The sequence below is a fragment of the Petromyzon marinus genome, chromosome 2 (genome assembly GCF_048934315.1).
Source record: "Petromyzon marinus isolate PM22_M1 ecotype Great Lakes invasive population chromosome 2, UKy_Petmar_22M1.pri1.0, whole genome shotgun sequence".
NCBI lineage: Eukaryota > Metazoa > Chordata > Hyperoartia > Petromyzontiformes > Petromyzontidae > Petromyzon > Petromyzon marinus.
Window position 1 is genome coordinate 22866621 of NC_133668.1, and position 22211 is coordinate 22888831.

At 40.8% G+C, this 22211-nt stretch overlaps 1 protein-coding gene across 1 annotated transcript in view; it reads right to left on the reverse strand.

Moving 5' to 3' along the window:
- Positions 1-8625: 8625 nt before the first annotated feature.
- Positions 8626-22211, reverse strand: part of LOC116944898 (integrin alpha-8-like) — a 124636-nt gene continuing 111050 nt past the window's right edge. Inside the window, exons 28-30 of the mRNA XM_032958791.2 lie at positions 16396-16497; positions 15323-15445; positions 8626-14892 (exon numbers count right to left, since the gene is read on the reverse strand). Coding sequence (XP_032814682.2) covers positions 14800-14892; positions 15323-15445; positions 16396-16497 — 318 coding nt within the window. The 3' untranslated portion in view covers positions 8626-14799. The remainder of the gene's footprint in view (positions 14893-15322; positions 15446-16395; positions 16498-22211) is intronic.

A 22211-nucleotide genomic window follows, 5' to 3' on the forward strand; every position in this document is an offset into this window, starting at 1 on the left:
CTCACCCCTCTTGGTACAACACGTGCACTTTAGTGAAATATATTTGCCATACAGTTTCCCCGACAATAAAAGTGCCATTCCATCAAAGTTACATAAAGGCCACCACTGGTGCACTGTATACAGTTTCAGCATTCCTTGACAACGAGAGAGCATCCATACGTCCACATGGCAAATTTGGCAGGAGAGACGATTAATTTGAGTAACACGTGGCAACATTTCCCTTTGAACACCACCACACGATTCAATTTAATTTCATGAGTGAGTGTTTGAGCAGCAGCTGTGGCTTCACGATATAAATTGACCCCTAACGTTGATCTGAACGAGGTCTATTGAAGACGTTCCCTCCTTCACCACCCCAAGCAGTCAAACGCACACGAGAAAGAGTGTAACCGTTGCCTGGCGTCGTGATGCATACCTGAAACGTAACATCGTGGATGTGGGGTTGGTGGAGCATGCAGAGATGGAGCTAACACATGTGTAGTGACATCAGGGATGTCACCGTATGGTGCCGGCTCGGGAGGACCGTGGCGTGCCATGTACAATGAGGGAAAAAAGTATTTGATCCCCTGCTGATTTTGTACGTTTGCCCACTGACAAAGAAATGATCAGTCTATAATTTTAATGGTAGGTTTATTTGAACAGTGAGAGACAGAATAACAACAAGAAAATCCAGAAAAACGCATGTCAAAAATGTTATAAATTGCTTTGCATTTTAATGAAGGAAATAAGTATTTGACCCCTCTGCAAAACATGACTTAGTACTTGGTGGCAAAACTCTTGTTGGCAATCACAGAGGTCAGACGTTTCTTGTAGTTGGCCACCAGGTTTACACACATCTCAGGAGGGATTTTGTCCCACTCCTCTTTGCAGATCTTCTCCAAGTCATTAAGGTTTCGAGAATGACGTTTGGCAACTCGAACCTTCAGCTCCCTCTACAGATTTTCTATGGGATTAAGGTCTGGAGACTGGCAAGGCCACTCCAGGACCTTAATGTGCTTCTTCTTGAGGCACTCCGTTGTTGCCTTGGCCGTGTGTTTTGGGTCATTGTCATGCTGGAATACCCATCCACGACCCATTTTCAATGCCCTGGCTGAGGGAAGGAGGTTCTCACCCAAGATTTGACGGTACATGGCCCCGTCCATCGTCCCTTTGATGCGGTGAAGTTGTCCTGTCCCCTTAGCAGAAAAACACCCCCATAGCATATTTCCACCTCCATGTTTGACGGTGGGGATGGTGTTCTTGGGCTCATAGGCAGCATTCCTCCTCCTCCTCCAAACACGGCGAGTTGAGTTGATGCCAAAGAGCTACATTTTGGTCTCATCTGACCACAACACTTTCACCCAGTTGTCCTCTGAATTATTCAGATGTTCATTGGCAAACTTCAGACGGGCATGTATATGTGCTTTCTTGAGCAGGGGGACCTTGCGGGCGCTGCAGGATTTCAGTCCTTCACGGTGTAGTGTGTTACCAATTGTTTTCTTGGTGACTATGGTCCCAGCTGCCTTGAGATCATTGACAAGATCCTCCCGTGTAAATTTCGATTTAAAGCTTTCGTGACTGCAAGGATCCATCTTCTTTGGTTCTTTCGGTAAAGTCACGTAGAATGAGAATAAAATAATAAAATAAAACTATACAATTCTCACGACGTTTCGGCCACAACACAAGTGGCCTTCTTCAGGTGAAAGGAACAAACCTGTCGGGACGACAGAGCTACAATGAACGCTACCAAGATTCGCAGCGTCTTTTAAGCTGGTTGAGAGAAGTGAGGCACCTTGACAAAGGGGTTTACATATCAAACAGGAGAATTTAGCATTGAAACAGTTGAGGGATTAGCTTGTGACTGGTCACAGAAGTAGCTATGTTAAAGTCAAAGCCTACACATCCACAGAGGCACCTCGTACATGGACACCAAAGGGGCTGCGACAACTCAGCTATCATACAGTAAACCGATGTAAAAAAAAACCTAAGTCTAAATCACATCAATATAATAAATGTACTCAATATATTCTTCAATAAGCAGAGCTATTAACAGCAACTGGGTATACACTACACTATATAATGAATACCATATAGTAAACAGATAAAAAACTAAAATATAAACTACCTCAATGTTATCCATAAACTCTATATATTCTCCAATCAGCTGAGCTACCAACAATAAGTCGTTAAACATCACGATGCTATATGGCGAAAAATGGGTGGATTCTTACCCTCCACATCAGCACCACGGACCGCTACCAGTCCCGTTCAGACGGACGAGTCCATCCATGGTCGGAACAGAGGAGAGAAACAGCTGCGAGGCGCTGTTATAATCATGTTATAAACCACACCATTAACCGTGGTGTGAGAAGTATTAAGAGTCAATGCCAGCGAAAGAGCTGCGGTCTGAAGGTCACCATAAAATAATTAATTAAGAACCGAAATGGTTTAAAACATCTTTCCAATGGTTACTAAGCTAGAATCCATCTTCTCGGTTGAAATTGTCTCTGTGCTTGTATATGTGGATAGCCTCATTAACGAATCTCTCATGGTAGCCGGTTGGCTTGCAAAGAACCTCCATCTTGGAGAAGTCAATGTCATGTGAGCCCACTGAATTAACAGTGATCTGCCACGGCAGAGGAGTTCGTTCTACTGTGTTTCAAGTCTGCTTTATGTTCGCGGATGCGGTCCGAGATATGTCGTTTGGTTTCTCCAATGTAGCTACTACCACAGAGGCACTTTAGTTTGTAAACGCCCGGGTACTGTATGTCTGGAACAGCATATTTTACAGATGGAACCAGATCACGGATTTTATGTACTGTGTTGAATCGGACCTGGATCTTGTGTTTATTCAGGATTTTGGAGAACTTTTTAGTGACCCCTGCAATGTAGGGTAAGGTGATGGTTTTGAGTGGCTCCACAAGAGGATCCTTCTTCATGACTGGAGTGATGGCTTTGCGGATTGTGTAGTCGGAGTAACCATTAGCCCTGAGAGCCTGGTGTACGTGTTTGAGTTCACTGGTAATGTGTTCCTGGTTGGAAATGCATTGGGCTCTATGGTATAGAGTCTTGATGAGGGAGTTCTTCTGGGATGGATGGTGGTGGGAATCCGGTTTCAAGTAAGCATCTGTATGTTCATAATAAAGGTTTTTGGGTTAGATCGCGTTTATTTATAAATGTGTCGTAACCCTCCACACCCGACACGGCCAATCAGCAAAAAAAGTGTCACGTTGACAAAAATACAAATAGTTCACTACTTTAACCCACCAGTGTGTTGAAGAGTGAATCCACATTTACAGTTTGAGTACGACGTTTCGCTGGTAAACACATCCAGCATCATCGGGCAATTCGCCAGAATGGTAAAGCCCTCGCTTGCTCCCGGTTTTATATAGAGCAGCAGGGTGACGTCATCACTTAACTCATATCAGGTGCAGTGATTAGAGACGGAGGGGGGGGGGTATTGTAATAATATAATCGATTAGTAATCAGTCATTGGTTATGATTAGTAATGAGTTGTAGATTAGTAATTCTTTAAATCAAAATGTAATGTGTATTATTTAATAATACACTTCCAGGCCGCACAAAGCCTGTAGCTGTCAGAGCGATTAAAGTTATTCTTGTTCCTCTCAATTTCAATGGCTTCTCTAATTAGTCTTTGCCAGTAATAATTAGTTTTACACACCACTGCAACATTGTCAAAATCAATTGAGTGTCCTTGTTGACAAGCATGTTCTGCCACTGCCGACAGTTGTGTTTGAGATTATTTAATATTTCTCTGATGTTATTTTAGTCTTACGCTGATGTTACGTCCCGTCTGTCCAATGTAGCAGCTGCCACATAAACAATTAATCCGATATACACCTTCAGTTGATAATTTAGGTATTGCGTCTTTAGTGCAAGATACTAGTTTTTGAATTTTGTGTACTGTACCAAATATTACTGTAATGTTTTGCTTTTGCAAAACACGGGCTAATTTGTCAGTTAGTCCTGAGATATATGGAATTTTTATTGTTTTAACAATCTGGTCGCTTTCAGCAGTATTGCTTTGCGATCGTGATTTGGCATTCAGTGCTCTGTTAATTTGAGCATTATTGTAGCCATTCTGTCGTAGTGCGTCTTTAACGTGTTTAATCTCTCTCACTAGACTCTCACCATCTGACACTGTTTTAGCCTGATGTATGAGCGTCTTGACAAGAGAGGATTTCTGAGCTGGATGATGATGTGATTCTGCATTCAGATAGGCATCAGTGTGCATTTGCTTTCTGTAAACGCTGTGTGTTATTTTACCGTTTAGGCCATGTCCAAGCAAAATATCTAGGAATGGGAGTGTGTTATTCACCTCCATTTCCATGGTGAACTGGATGGCCGGGTTTTGTGCATTGAGATGATTTAGAAAATCATTAAGTGTATCTTTACCATGTGGCCAGACAACCAAAGTGTCATCCACATTTCTAAACCAAAAGGATGGTTTTAATGTGCTCGAGGCAAGTGCTCTTATTTCAAAGTTTTCCATTGGTGTGGACGGTTACGACACATTTATAAATAAACGCGATCTAACCCAGAAACCTTTATTATGAATAATATTGGTCCCACCTCCATGGTAAATCTGATGGCTGGGTGTATGGAATTGATGTGGTCCCGGAATTGGTCTAGAGCAGGCTGGCCATGTGGCCAGATGACAAAAGTGTCATCCACCTACCTCTTCCATAAGGTCGGGCGTAGAGTGGCAGTCTGGATGGCGTCAGTTTCAAAATTTTCCATGAATACGTTGGCTGCAACCGGAGACAGGGGGGAGCCCATTGTGGTGCCCTCAGTCTGTTTGTAGAAAGTTCCATTCCAGGTGAAGTATGTGTTGGTTAAGCAATGTCTCACCAGGGGGAGTACATCAGTATTCAATCCTCGATGAACCAAGTCTTCAATGATAGCGATGGTGTCAGGTACTGGAACTTTGGTGAACAAGGACACCACATCAAAACTGACAAGCAGGTCGTCTGGGGACAGGGAAATGCCTTTGATTGTCGATACCAGGTGAGTATAATTTAGTACCGCAGAGGTGGTTTTTCCAGTGAAAGGTCGCAGTATATCAGCAAGAAAACGTGCCAGTTTATAGGTGGGGGAGTTGATAGTAGAGACGATGGGACGAAGGGGTGTATCTTCTTTGTGTATCTTTGGAAGGCCATATAATCTTGGTGGTCTGGCAGCAGAGGGTTTCAACGAGAACTGTTTTGTCTGATCAATTAATGCTGTTGAATCAGAGATGATTTTGTTCGTTTTGGTAACCAGGCTGTTGATGGGATCTCTTTTTATTTTTGTATAGCTGCCATAGTTGAATAGTTCTTGAATTTTGTTGTTATATTCTGTTTTGTCCATGATGACAGTGGCATTGCCCTTGTCGGCTGAGAGGACAACAATATCATCTCTCTTTTTTAATTGAGATAATTCAAAGCGTTCATCTTTTCTGTTGCTAGGTGGCAACTTAGCGTTTTTGAGGGTTGCAGCGATTTCAGATCTTGCTACGTCTGCAGAGATGTGACTCAAGCCCTTGAGTGCAACGTCGACATGGGCAATTATATCATTGACCAGTATGTGTATCGGTGTGACAGCAAAGTTTAGACCTTTAGCTAAAACGGATTTCAGGCCATCAGAAATGGAACTGTTACTGCGATTAATTACGACTTTGTTAACGTCTATCTTTTCGGTGTGTGGATCCGATTTTTTGTTGGAGAGGTGATTGGATTTGGAAATGAAAATTGTCCCTACATTTGGTCGACATAGTGGCAGCCGAAGAGGTAGTCATATTGTCTATATGTTCCCAATCCGATGTAGACATAGTTGCTGTCAATGTTAAGTGTGATTTGTAGAGTGTCTTGTCTAACTGATCCAGTTCGGTGCATGTAAGTCTGATTTTTTCTGAGATAAGAGCGAAGCTAGTTCTAGCTAGAATTCGTTTTGCATTGAAAGAAGTTGCAGCAGCAGAGGTTAATGTAAATGCGGTTGGTACTACCTTAGAGTCGCGGCATCTCTTCAGAAAGGTGAGAGACTCGATTAGCTGAGCTTTCTTGTCCCGGAGTTTGTTGAATGATCTTAAGGTTGTGTAGAATCCCTCCCCGTAGAGGCGGTTAAATTTTGATTTAAAGCTTTCGTGACTGCAAGGATTCATTTTCTTTGGTGCTTTCGGTAAAGTCACGTAAAACAATAAAATTTCTCTCCTCTGTTCCGACCATGATGGACTCGTCCATCTGAACGGGACTCGTAGTGGTCCGTGGTGCTGATGTGGAGGGTAAGAATCCACCCATTTTTTCGCCATATAGCATCGTGATATATAACGACTTATTGTTGGTAGCTCAGCTGATGGGAGAATATATAGAGTTTATTGATAACATTGAGGTAGTTTATATTTTAGTTTTTTATCTGTTTACTATATGGTATTCATTATATAGTGTAGTGTATACCCAGTTGCTGTTGATAGCTCTGCTTATTGAAGAATATATTGAGTACATTTATTATATTGATGTAATTTAAACTTAGGTTTTTTTCACATCGGTTTACTGTATGATAGTTGAGTTGTTGCAGCCCCTTTGGCGTCCATGTACGAGGTGCCTCTGTGGATGTGTAGGCTTTGACTTTAACATAGCTATTTCTGTGACCAGTCACAAGCTAATTCCTCAACTGTTTCAATGCTAAATTCTCCTGTTTGATATGTAAACCCCTTTGTCAAGGTGCCTCACTTCTCTCAACCAGCTTAAAAGACGCTACGAATCTTAGCAGCGTTCATTGTAGCTCTGTCGTTCCGACCGGCGTGTTTCTTTCACCTGAAGAAGGCCACTTGTGTTGTGGCCGAAACGTCGTGAGAATTTTATTGTTTTATTTTATTATTTTATTCTCATTCTACGTGACTTTACCGAAAGAACCAAAGAAGATGAATCATTGCAGTCACGAAAGCTTTAAATCGAAATTTACACGGGAGGATCTTGTCAATGATCTCAAGGCAGCTGGGACCATAGTCACCAAGAAAACAATTGGTAACACACTACGCCGTGAAGGACTGAAATCCTGCAGCACCCGCAGGGTCCCCCTGCTCAAGAAAGCACATATACATCCCCGTCTGAAGTTTGCCAATGAACATCTGAATGATTCAGAGGACAACTGGGTGAAAGTGTTGTGGTCAGATGATACCAAAATGGAGCTCTTTGGCATCAACTCAACTCGCCGTGTTTGGAGGAGGAAAGCTGCCTATAAACCCCAAGAACACCATCCCCACCGTCAAACATGGAAACATTATGCTTTGGGGGTGTTTTTCTGCTAAGGGAACAGGACAACTTCACCACATCAAAGGGACGATGGACGAGGCCATTTACCGTCAAATCTTGGGTGAGAACCTCCTTCCCTCAGCCAGGGCATTGAAAATGGGTCGTGGATGGGTATTCCAGCATGACAATGACCCAAAACACACGGCCAAGGCAACAAAGGAGTGGCTCAAGAAGAAGCACATTAAGGTCATGGAGTGGCCTAGCCAGCCTCCAGACCTTAATCCCATCGAAAATCTGTGGAGGGAGCTAAAGGTTCGAGTTGCCAAAACGTCAGCCTCGAAACCTTAATGACTTGGAGAAGATCTGCAAAGAGGAGTGGGACAAAATCCCTCCTGAGATGTGTGTAAACCTGGTGGCAAACTACAAGAAATGTCTGACTTCTGTGATTGCCAACAAGGGGTTTGCCACCAAGTACTAAGTCATGTTTTGCAGAGGGGTCAAATACTTATTTCCCTCATTAAAATGCAAATCAATTCATAACATTTTTGACATGCGTTTTTCTGGATGTTTTTGTTGTTATTCTGTCTCTCACTGTTCAAATAAACCTACCATTAAAATTATAGACTGATCATTTCTTTGTCAGTGGGCAAACGTACAAAATCAGCAGGGGATCAAATACTGTTTTCCCTCACTGTACCTGGACTCCATGCCTTAGTATAAGTTGTTGTGTTATTGGTTACCCACACATATGCGGCATGAGTTGCGAGACTTGTGATCTCACCTCCATGCAATATCCCACATCAGCTGTGTGGTGAATTATATTTTGCGTTGACTGTGGATAATACAACAGATTCTGATATACATTAGTACTTGTTGAGCTTAACAGGTTGTATAATGTCTGGATAAAAGGAATGTGGAAGTGTGTGGCCTCCCACATCACCGATTCTTCACCTGGTTAAAACAGAATATACTTGAAACTTGATGTGAACCAAGAAGGGTCCACATGGATATGTATGTAACAATGTTCCTTTATTCAATAATCCCGTGACAATAGTATCAAGTTCGAAGCACATACTTGTATTCAAGTACCACAAATACCAAAGACCCCCCGTATAGCCTTAACATATTGTGGGGGAAAGTACTATTATCGAGCACCTAGAAAGGCCAGCACAATGGGTGGCCAGAACCACGCCTTTGTTTCCCTAGTGGCGATGTTTACACACTGCACCAGGTACTCATTCAAGGCAGTTGACCTACGGGAGGCTCATGACCGGTTCAGCTAATTGTCTCTGGTGTTGACCTTGAGCGGGAATCAAACACAATCTCATTTTGTTTACAAAAAAAGCCATACTTTATTCAAAATAATGCTATATTAGAACACATGTACATTATTTACACAGCAAAAGGATTGACATACAACAAAATTAAATGCAGTCCTTTTTTAATAACACAAAAAGCAAGCACTTTGTTATTGTTGTATTGGTTGGGGCAGACTAATGAACTCAATTGATTAAAATGACACTTTTTTTTACACACTGCATTGTGATAATGTTTATACATATATACTTGTGCATGTGTGTGTAATTGTTATTTAACACATTTAACTAGCTATGGTATATTTAGACTCAAATACAATAAAATCGGCATACCTTAATTAGAAATTGGAGCACATAAGTCGGTATTGGCATACAATAGTACGGTTGAGTATGATGACCATGAAACGCACATTAACTTTCGCACCAGAATGTTGGTTTAAAACACAGAAAACTAACGAATAAGCGCAATAAACTGCTAGTTATATTATTTCGACCAGGTGAAGATTCAGTCAGGCAGAGAAACGGGAAAATATGTAGGAGCTAAGGTTACACTATAAATAAAGTTAATGTTGGCTCATATGCTGTCTGTTTCACTGAAGCCAAGATTAAGTTCTTACCAAAGAACATTTTGTTCATATTTATTTTATTATCGGTCTCCATTGAAACACACACTTCCGTTCTCGACAGGATAAAAAAAATATACTGTAATACATCTATCATTAACCTACATTATCCTGCACGTTGGAGATAGAGTACCTTTAAGGACCAAACAAAACTCCATAACTTACCACATTTACCGAAGTAATCATGTTTTTAATTTTATTAAACATCCTGAAGCGTGGTAACAGCACAAATGCTATGGGTTAGTGCTCACCGCTACCATTATCCTCTTTCATCTGAAAAGTTTTAGACAATTCAATGAACGGCAATTAAAACAAATTGTAAAAGTGTATCTATTGGCAGGTTGATGAAATTGTTCTCCAGCCACGCTTATCAAGGGCATTAAGGTGTAAGGAGCTCCTGAGTCTGGCTTTGATTGGATCTCAACTTAACATCGCACATTAAGTGTAAAACGAACAGCTTCGTATGACTTAATTGAACATATGCAACTTATCACTCCTACGGGCTGTGAATATTACAGATACCTTATCAACTTGATTATATGCAAGTTGTTTTTGTATTGCAAACTATTCAAATGTATGTTGTGCTGTGTTGTCACGTTTAACAAAAAAACGTGGCATAAAGCCTGACAGTTAAAGCAGAAGACTATACGATACTATTCGGACGTACTGAATATTATAATTACAAGGATTAGTTACATTGACTCAGAAGGGACTCGAGAAAAGGTTATATTCGGTGGAAAGTCTACACAAACTAGGATGCTACCATCCGCGTAAGAACAGATGCGTGGGATTAGGAGGAAGTGCTCGTTGGAACATTCGTCTTAGGTCAGACATTTGTCCATCAAATAGAGCCAAATAACGTTTCCACTTTCTACTTGATCTAAACACATTTACTTGGGAAAGCCATTACCTTTTAGGTACAATAATCAATATTCAAACTGACTAACAGTAAAACAAATCAGAGAAAAACATGACAATTAAAATAACATACTGCACTGTCAAGCAATGATAAGCCATTACTTTCAGCTAACAAATATATTGTGCAAATTGGAGCAGCACTATTACTAAACCACACTGTCATTTGTATAAAAAACGCGGAAAATGGAAAAAATGAAAAATGAGAACCTGAACTTGGGATTATTTGTAAGTATCATGTTTTATGCAATGTAATTATTCATCAGTAATTTTAGGAAACTTTAAATTAAAGCCGTCAGTGGATTTGAGTCGAGGTTTTTGTAGACTTTCCATGGATCTGGTAATTTTCCCAACCAATACAACAAGTATTCGCAAATGCAACATTAAATACACCATTTAATTCAATATGCAGCTTTAAAAAATGCTGCAAGAAGCTTACAATTAATTTCCGATTTTTTTTAATTAATCATAGAACATTCCAGTAGAATTCATAATCTTGCCAAAGCAATTCCACAAAAGCCACTACTTCCTTGGCCGAATAAATCACTGTGATAAATCCATCACTTGCAGTCTAATCTGCATTTACAAATCACTTTATTAATTACAAACCCACTCTTGTACAATGTCAGCAGCACACCCAAGGTAAGATTCTGCAAAAGCATTACTCAGAATTTTGTGCTCACACCAAATATGCAAACGTGTCAAATGCATGAATTTTAATGCCAAACACATAGATGACAGACAGCTCATGTAAAATGTTTATTTTTGAAAGTCACATTCGAACTGCTTTTAATTATTTGATTAAGACATTTGCTGTACGATTTGTTGGAACGTGTTGTGAGCCACTCTTACAGGATCTCATCATAAAAAAGTTACTGTTTTTGGCAGAATCTTACCCCAGCCATTCTGTATAGACCTTATACATATTACAGTATTATGCAAAGTCTACCAACCACACTAGGCAGTGTACAAAATAAAACCACACGCACACTAAACGAAATACAAAATAAATGCCACTCTCTCATCAAATTGGCAGACACCACAATATGCAGAAACTTTCATTAATCATGAACCGGTTACAAAATAATTTAACTTATAAAAATAACAATGACAAGTGGACATGCATGACCTAAAATGTCTAAATGGGGAAAAATGTATCGTATACCCATGTAACTAAGGCTGAACGAATAGAATTGGCTCATGAATACACGAGGTGGAATACAAATGTCACAATGTTGCCTTGTGTCTCACCACAATTGCTGACCCAATTATAATTGAAAAGTCACCTAAATTAAGTGCACACTTTCCAACTATTGGCAAATTCCATTTCTGACCATAACTGTAACCAAATAATTACATGAATGAACGTTTACAAAAAAATATATATCAATGAGTATGTTAAAATGCATGTTTTCAGGACCCAGTTTGCAGTGCTTCATTAAAAAAGCCAGAGGTTTCCCAAAATTAATTCCTCCCCCTTTACAGGCTTTATTATTTTTTGACCAATGTCCCTCGTGTGCATGGAAGAGGAATTAACATTTGGATGTAGATGTTCATTGTAGGGCAGCCCAGGGAATGAAGTTTGAGAAATTCTATACAGGTTAGGGGGAAAAACTCCCAATTATAACGCATGCCATCACGTGATCAAAAACAAAGCCAAACCACAGAGCGCACTTGTTTATTATCCGAGGACAATTATGTAAAGACAGTTTTTACCCTAAGCCCAGATGACCACACTGTCTGCAAGATGTGCTCTCGTCGATGAATGCACTGAAAGAATCAGTTCTTAGTGAACCCCAGTGTAAAAAAAAGCACAGCATTCTAATACGGTCGTAAAGACACACAGCCACAATGCTTCTATTTTAATTCCAACAATCCCGCCTTTGTGGCGTGGTTATTGCCAATCTTACCTGCATATTTCCATCGCTTGTATGTGCCAAGAGGCAGCAAATACAACACAATTACACAAAAATGCTTGCATCATGATTATGGCTATTACAGTAACGGGAGGCAGATTCTATTCAGCTAATAGCGACCAATGCTCGACACTACACTTTATTTTATTAACTCCTGATAAATTAACCCTTGAAGGGATCTACTACAAGCGTACATTTTGGAAGGTGTATCGGCTTTGATTGTACAATGCTCGCAATATAGCACAAGAGGTCATTTTGGCAGTAATATTATTGGCAAGATTTTCCGCACTTTAACTATTCCTGACCTTCTAACAGTGATTAAAAGTGCACGCAGCCGATACATTGGGGACATCATTAAAGTAATGTACAATAAAATGAAATGTCTAAACGTGTTAAAATTTGCCTTTAAAGTGTTTTATATAAACATTTAATGCGCTTTAAAAAAATCCAGACTTTTAGATCAGACATTTGCTAACATGCCTTTTGCAAGTAAAGTGCAGGAGCTTAATTATTTGACAGATACAAAACACGAGCACACATCAAAACCAAGACAAGGGAAAGTCATTGTATCAAAGATAGCTAAGCGACATTAGTGTTCTTTTTTAACTTGATGGCCAATTCACATAAAGTCAATGAATTGTAAAACATGCATTGAGTGATGTCCATTGACTATATAATCTGTGATTTAATATTCTGTGGCAGTCACACGAAAGGAGGATATAAAGCTGGATATCTGTTGAAATGTCAAAGCCGTATACGTTACAATATAATTTGGTTATTGCATTTGAGACTACCATAACGAATAACTGAAAACTCTCTCCTGCATTGTCACATACCAAGTAAAATTCTATAGCACTCATCCCCATATTCGCATGCCATAACTGTGCAGTCAGACGGTCACAATTTGAAATTTGATGCATCACCAATTAGTCAATGTGTTTTTTTTTTTATCCCGATGCACACATCAAATATAGTGAGAATCAATTATATGTTGCATGCAATTCGTTTGCATGGCCCTCCGCCGCCACTAAAGGAGATACGTTTACCACAATGTTGAAACAATAGTTAATTATTCAATTGGATTGTGCCCCAAAATTAGACGGGTAGTTTTAAATTTTGATTTAAAGCTTTCGTGACTGCAGTAATTCATATTCTTAGTTCTTTCGGTAAAGTCACGTTGAAGGGAAACAACAAAATATATATTTAAAAAAAATTCTCACGACGTTTCGACCATAACACAAACGGTCGTCTTCAGGTGTGTGTGACCGTTTGTGTTATGGTAGAAACGTCGTGAGAATTTTTTTGTTTTATATATATTTTATTATTTTGTTGTTTCCCTTCAACGTGACTTTACCGAAAGAACTAAGAATATAGACGGGTAGTATCTGTTATTCCCGATAAAACACCAGTTTACGGGGCTTTCCAACCAAAGGCAAACCACGTGGAAGAAGCACATTGTCATATTAAGCTCAAACAAGGGCAGTACTTTGCAAATTTGTCATGCAGCCATCTAGAGCATAATTTTTGCAGCCTATGTTTTTCTCAATTCTTTAAATTACCCTACGGCTTATTAAAAAAACATAAATAATTTTGTGAACAATGCATGTTGTTACTATTATAATTAAGATAAATATACATGTGTTTTGTCCTCAAACAATGAAGATCAATCGTAAATGTGATGCCAGACACTCATAATTCAGCACCAAAAACAAAACAGAAATAGCTACATATGCAATTCCAACAGACACTGCACCTCGCACACTTCTTTGGCTTCTAGGAATTTGCAGCTGACTGTGGAAAGGGTAGCAGTGATTAAAATAGAATGCCTATAGAAGCATAAGTGGCTTATGTCGGACGTGAAGGCACATTGGCAAAAGTGTCGAAGCCACTCCTGTGGAAGCGCGGCATTTATTATTCTGTGAAGCAATCAACATAAACGGTTTAATCATTGGTGCTCCAAACTCCAGGTGTAGAGAAATGCATAGTTAAACCAGCCCATAGTCAGCCGAATGCCTCTTAAAATAAGACTCAGAGTTGCACAGTCGACGTTTTGATAGCATATGCAGCTGCATTAATTACACGACTCGTGATGAGGGAAGAAACCCATAATTCATATTTTTGTCATCGTTTATGCATCAGGCAGGTTGAAAGTGTGCATGTCAAGGCTTGCATCGGGGGGTTAGGCATTGATACTGAGCAAATAGCCCAGTGCTTTCCCTCAGATGGAAGGTGCAGAAATTAAAGTCCTTAACAACACGCAACACTGAAGAAAAACAGTTCTTAACATTCAGTGCAAGAAGCAGAGGTTTTTAAGGAACCACCATCCAAGCATGATCCAAAAAAATGCTGGCGAGACCCGAGTTAGAACAGCAAATCCGGTTCAACCTGTTCCTGTCATTTCACACAGCCCATCACACCGTGGGTCTGCACTACTCTGCATGGCTTGATCAACTCTTCCCATTCAGTAGACAGTGTATTAACCAGACCGTCTTGTGGCCTAACGCCTGTTCTCTAGGGACCAGGTCCCCCTGCCAATGTTAATCAAATATAGTTTAATATTGTCTTTGGATATTTAATGTTATTTTCTCTGTTGTGACCGCTTCTAATTTGAGCATCATATCTTGTCCATGGTGTTTCATGCTGCTTGATCCCATGCAGTCTGTTTCTGGCCATTCCAGGCATCTGACATTTGGCTCAGCGTTGCTGTTCAACGTGGTCAGACGCGAGGCTAGCTTCTTTCAGAATCTAATTCAATCCGGTCTCATCAGGTCTGGTGCAGGTTAGTCCCGGTCTGCTTCGGTCAGGCTTCCACTCCATTCTGCCGCGGCTTGAGAAACGCTTTTTCAGCGGGAATCTCATCATGCATGTAGCGCTCCCGCTTGAAAAATCCCATCTGCGCGTTTTGCATGTGTACGTGTGCAAACGTGTGAGGGTGTGCATGCAGGTGTGATGGTGCATAGATGCAAAAGCGTGATATTTTAATTTGTGTGTTTTATGCGACGGAAGGACACAAAAACAGAAACAGAAATTATGTAAAACATTGTAAAAGGGAGAGGAAATCCAATTGAATACCTTTTTGTGTGAGCCACGTTTATACAAGGAATTTCCTATTTTTTTCCGCAACCGTTTGAAATGTCATTTTTTTACATAAATATGACGCAAATTATATTTGGATTTAAAGCTTTCGTGACTGCAGTAAATTCATATTCTTAGCTCTTTCGGTAAAGAATACGTAAAGTATATTCTCGAACGTCTCAACCACTTGCGATGTACGCGACGTGCAAATGCAATGGGTGTAAACCGCAAGGACCCTGCAAACTCACCTTCCACAGGGCATAGACAAGCAGGGCCAAGAGCAGCAGGCCGGCCAGCACAGCCAAGAAAATCACCCAGTAGGGCACGGGGCGCTGGAACCCCGCTTTCACAAGAACCACCGTCGTGTTCACCTGGCGGCGCACGACGCACACACGATGGGAACGTCGTCGACGATGTCGTCTCCTCCACTGTGCCATCGTCTCCTATTTAAAATGGCCGTCCTTCACAATAGCTTTAACAGCCGACTAATACTACTACTACAATCTGGAGGAAAATCCCCACCCCCAAAATGAAGGATTATGACAGCTTAGCACTTCGTGTACTCAATATTTATCTGTTGCTGCTGTTTAAAACAAACTATTTACATTACAATTATTATGAATATCTTGAGCCAAGTAAAGGATTCATTCCTGTTACACTAAAACCTGGGCCAGTAAATAGTGCTGCTTAACGTATACATAAAAGCACTACCAATTCTCAATGTTTATTTTATCGGGAAGGCCAACCATTGAGAATATTGGAACATTCCTTAATGAGTATATATATCTTTTGTAATAGGCCGCACATGTCAACAAATAGGTGGTCCAATTATTAACAAGAATTTGTCTCAGTGGGCTCTCACCTGGTTGTAAATAACACGTTCTGTTCAGTCAATACATTATTCATTCATAAGCCTGCTGCAGTGCTGCTGATACTGCTCCTTGTAGGAAAACTCCTTTTTTCCAGTTTGGCAATATGCTTCAAATAAGAAGACGCATATTGAATCCATGAGGCATGTGGGATTACTCTTGATGATTTTCTGGCAGTTTCTATTTATGTTTGTACGCGGCGCTTACTGTGCAACCCAATAACACACACTCACCGTTAATGTTCCAGTTCTAAATTATAAAACATGGCCATTACATTGCCCACCGTGCCTGGGTTGAGCAACCAATCTCAAGGTTATTTTAAAATGGGCTTTCCCAGAGGTTGTGCTACGACCGCACAAGTGCACTGCCTTTTAAAGGCCTTGGCATAACTAAGGACTGGGTGCCAGTAGTCAATGTAATGCAGCGAGCCCAATTGCATTCGTGAAACATACCACTCTGCTTCCTGATGGGAATTCATCAGGAAGTAGTTTGTAGGGCATCTCAGTGACCCGGAAAGCAGCACTGGTTTGTAGGACGACTTGATTTTGTCCTCCCTGCACAAATGGGCGTGCACACACACAGAAACAGAAGTTCACCATTGTTCAAATCTTGGCGTGGTTATCAGTAAGCCCCACTCATTATGGCAGGCAAAGAAAAGAGAGTAGCCAAGTGGCAAAAGCTGTTCAGAGATCCTTAATGCTGTTGAATACTTGACTTCAATCTATTTCACCTGTGTGTTAAAGCTTGGAATGCACATTTCTGAAGGATATCCATCTCACGTGAATATATTCTCAATATCTAATTAATGCCAGGCAGCTTTGAGCACCTCCTGACTATCCATGTAACCCCTTGGCACCCACTGGAAGTGCCATTTAAAAAAAAAACAACACTTGCTGCCCTGTAAACCATACTTACACCACACAATCATCACCTCAGATTTGTAACTGGTCAATAAGGCCCAACTTAAAAGCATAACACATCCAGGTCAATCAATTTACATTATTTAGTCCACTGATAATAATTCAGAGGGACTCGGAAAAACAAATTAAATAGCGAAACCTCATTACATGTTTTTTTTTATTCAGTTGCAGGTCATTTTCCAGCTAAGTATTTATGGTCCAGCATTAGTGTGGAGTAATCTATTAAAATGAATAAAGACAAATGTCGCTAATGTACATTCCACAGCAGACATTTAGCAATCAAACTCCAAAATGCAAGATACACTTTATCATTGACAATACCCCTGATGCAGTCAGAATACTATGTGTCATGTTATCTTACATACTACTGCGGTTGATGGTCCTGCAATCACTGTAAACCTTCACACTGGATTCCATCCAGTTTTCCAGAGAACCCACATTTTCCAGCAAAGGCAGGAATCCACAAGGTACAAAAGTTATCATATTTCAAATTGGTGTTCATTTCCCTGAATTTTCAGAAACAAGTGGTCCCAGCATTTAGTGCATTAACAAAACATTACATTTTTAAAATTATTTGATGGAAAGCTGCATTCTCCCATGAGCATAACCAGACAGTGACCCACAACTATGAATTCGTGAATCAAACCCAACTGTTTAGTTGGGAGTGGATTCAAACGAGCTCTAAATTTTCCAAGTAATTAATATCAGCACTCAGCCAATCATTATGAACTGTAATTATACTTAGAAACGTTGTACCAAATCCAGCTGCACATATCAAACAGGTATAATATATGATGATGCATGTGACGCTATCCAGGGCAATGAAGTAAATATTTTTTACATGGAACATGGGATGCTTAAGCAAACCCAAAGCCCTCATTAATTGGCTGATAACACCTTAAATATATACAGGAATGCAGAGTTTGGGAAATTGTTTGCACCAGCTCACTGCATGGCTGCCTTTGTGCTTGTCTGTGGTCAATTGTGCCTCTGAGCCCCACTCTCTCTTCGAGCGCGAGTAAAAACTGTGCATGTTACAAGTTGAAATAACTAGGAATAAATGCAGGTTATGTTTTCATTTGTTCATGGAGTTCGCATAGAACAATCCACCGTCATGAATTCGGTTCTGTTGCACGAATTCACCTTCAAGTGTACCGTATAACCACGGCACTGAAATATCTCAAGTCTCAAAGAATGCCTTTTAACAGTGCATAATTTTTCAAGAACATATCCACTGCCTTGTTTGAAACATACCATCAATGGGGTCTACATGAAAGCAACCATAAAAAAACCCTTTACTTCCAATGAGAACGACATTGGGTACAATTCCACAGTCACTACACGGCCGATTTTTTTTCTTGTCAGGAATGGAGTTGGACAGAGATCAGCTTTCCATTTGACTGGGACTGGCTTTTATTAAGGGAGTGAAACGTGAGCCTTGCGAGTGTCTGCCAAGTGTAAGGGTCTGCCCTGCAGTAAGTTGCTAATTAAATTCAAGTAGGTGCATGTGCTCAGTGTGCTTATTTACAGAGAACACAATTGTACATCGGCATTCGCATATGCACTTGTTATGAGACGAAGGATTCTGTAACTAGGCTCAGTTGGTCATTTTAGGGTAGACCTATGTTATACACCACTTTAATTGTTACACTTTATTTACATTTTCAATGGACACCTTTTCTGGATAACAAAAAAACCCTCAAGACAGCTACAATTTTAGTTGGCACACTCTTCATTTGAACTTGGTTCACTCCATTTGGCAGGGTACTAAATGCAGAGAAACATGAAGGAAATCCTGAGTCACCGCATGTGTCATGCAGCGACACACTGCAAATGAAGAGTTGGCCTGCAATGCTTTTAGGAGGGGTCAAGCGATCATTGTATAAGGCATGCCTTTTCTCTTAGCAGATTCAGTAAGATTCGAGTGCATAAATCCTCCAGGGGTACTCTAGGTCATGCACCACATGTACGAACATCTGAGCACTCAAATACATCCACAAAGGACCACACGTCCCAAAGGCATTTTGGAGAGCGTATAAAATGCTGGGGGCAGAAAACCTCAATCCCAAATGTGCAGCCTGAGCAGGGGTGGCAGCTCCAACGAAAGAGAGTAATTGCTCTGAACAACAGTGACAGAGCTACAAGCCAGGAGAGAAAATGGTTGCGGCTGGATGAAGACTGGGACCAGGAAGCCACGGACCTTGTATGTGTTATCATCTGCAATATCAAGAAGCTATTGGGATTGGAAGAGGAATATGGTAGGATTTTATATTTGGTTGTTTGTAATATAAGTGTAGTGGCATAGAATAAGCAATGTAGCAGCATAGCACTGGCTGCTGGCGGGGAAGGGGCTCTGTGGCTTACGGCAGCCCTGACGTCAGCAGGCCACGTGATACACCAGAGGGGGATCTAGGGGAAAGGTCACAGAAAGCGGCACACCAAGAACCCGCTGGTAGGTTCCAGAAAGGGGGCGTGGCCGGGGGCGGAGCCAGGTCACGCTGACAGTATAAGAAGGGCCCCTGTGCAGGACCTCGGGGCTGTCAGTCGCTGCAGTCGTCGTCGCTTGATATTGCGCTGCTATACGGTTGTTAGCTGTATCGGTCAGCGCCATCGGTGTTAGACGGCTCGTGTTGTGGAAAGGCTAGGGTGTGTGTAGCCGAGGCGACTGTAGGGTGTGTGAAGGGAGATTGTGTATATAAATAACATAAGTGCCTCCAAGAATTACTGCCTCCGAGTTGAACCACTACATAAGTATAAAGTACACAGCCGAGCCCTAACAAAGAGCCTGGACAACCAAATGAAAAATAAACTTTTATGATAAAATAAAAACAAGGAAAAGCATTAAGTTCCAAATTAAATTTGGTGCACTTTAAAAAAATATATTAAATAAGTACTGCAGGAACACGTTTTATAAACGCTATCGGGAGGGAGAGCTCCATCTAAAAATACAGTCCCTGTGCAATCATTAAGGTATTTTACAACTTTAATAATAGAAAGTATCCTTCTGGGACCAGGAAAACATAACAGCACCCTGCTGCCTTTGATTGGCAGCATTTACCCTGAGTCAAGACCGTCTACGACAACATATTGATCATTAATAACCACTGCAGGATCCCTAAAAAATTATGAGTGCGTAATCCATAGGAGTCTAAGAATAACTCAAACATAATCAGGCAATTCCACCACAGCTGCACTGAGCAGCGCCACATTTTCAGCCGTGTTAAATAATTATCAACCACCGCCATTCCATGAACATCCCCAGTTGACGCTTGACAAGAGATGGCATCTGCCATTCACTGCCACTGCGAAATCCTTCTGAAGTAAATCCAAGCGTTGAACAGCTGGAAACGCTCAGGTCCTGTTGATGGATGTTCATCTGGAGAATTTGGCGTTACCTCCGAAATTCTTTAGGGAGCCTAACTTTCTGCTTCATCATCATTACACGCTGTACACTTAAGTCAGAAAGGACATTCACATTCAGCCACCTCAAGGTATCAAAATAGGAGCCTGCTCGAGTGACGGTGCCTTGGCCTGCTCAGGTTCATGAGCCAATACAACGGTTGTCATTATAACCTCAGAATCGTGTAAATTATTAAATAAATGTAATACAATTGAAGTGACAATACCAGAGATAATATAAATAAAAAAATATCGAGCTACATTTCATCATCATCTTCACCATTAAATACGTTTTGAATGTTCAAACTCCCAAGTAATATTTATTTTGACTTTCTAAGTCACAGGGGGCAACCAGACGAGCCAGAGTGGCAAATATTTTGCGAATTGTGGTAGGGCACAACTGAAACCTACTAATATTCTTTGGTTTTATTCGGTAAAGTCACGTAGGTAAAAAACTAATTAAAATAAAATAAACAATTAAAACACGACGTTTCGGAGGCAACTCAAGCTTCCGTCTTCAGGTGGTAACTTGGTGGTAGGATTGGTGGTTCGTATAAATGAGAGACTGACACTGACCTATTGGAAGACGGTACAGAAAGTAGGTCCCCACCATCTGTTCTGTACAGAGCTTGAATTGTGATCCAGTTTTGGTCTACTTTGTCATATCTGCATTATTAACTTAATTCCCACTTATTGATTCATAACAAATATAAATGATGGAATACCAATGTAATTTTGCAATGTATATTACCAGTTGTGTACATCAGATTATCCAGCACGGTATTAAGTGGAAAAAACTAATCTATTCTAGCCATATGGCTCAGTGCTCAGGGTAAACTTAAACCACAACCTTCAGCAAGGCAGAATGTATAATTTCAAGATTACTGGTCTAGTATAATGAGAATAATCCACGAAATGAGAAAATAGCAATAAACGATGCTGTGATGTTCTTTGAAAAAAGGTTACATAACTTTAAGATAGCTTTTGTAAGGATTCATTAACACAACCAGGAGCACCAATGCGACACCATGAAATTACATTTTTACTTCCATCCCTACTGTGCAAAATGATCACCTTTCAAAAGATGTTTGAAATGTATTCGCCTGTGTAAGCAACGCACCTGGGCCAATATACCGGATGACCAGAATAAAGAACTGCAAAATCAGTATGGCATGATTGAAGAGAGACAATGACCACCCAAACCATTTTTTGGCCGAGGACGGGAAAAAGTGCACAACGTTTGCAAGAACGAGGAACGGAAATAGCGAGCGTCATTCCGTGAGTCAGAGCAAGGCACGCGTACATTGTGCACGGAGCAAGGACAGACGCGCGAGGTTTTTTTTCCCAGCTGAACTAAAACGCAGCAGCAAGTTTTCCTTGAGCTACGGAAGAGCATGCCGACTGTGCACGTGTGCACGCATATGGACGACAAGACAAAGATTCCCCATATAGCCTTGAGAGACACTTAGGGAAAAGTGCTGTTAGCGAGCACCTCTGATAGCAGGTATGGCACATGAGGGGGTTTGGGGGTGACCAGCACCTCTCCCGACCGCCTTTGTTGACACATCGCACAAGGTACTCATTTTGAGGCCGAGTAGGCATAGGGGAGGCCCAGGACCGGTTCAGATACACACGATACACAAGTGGTCATACGCAGGATATGGACACACTCCAGCACCCACACTCAGAAAACACGCCTCGCAATATAAAATTCCACGACTCTTGGGGCTCGTATCCGACTGTTAAGTGAGGACTTTTTTGTGGAGATACATAACAATTCTATGATTTTTTCCCCCACTTAATTCATGAATCAATTATTTTTAACACCATGGTGAATGTCGTGTATATATAATAAACATTCATTATTACTCGTGATTGATGCATGTATTTTCAGCTTTAGAATTAATAAATGCATATTTGTGATCATACGGGCTAGCATCATACCTGGC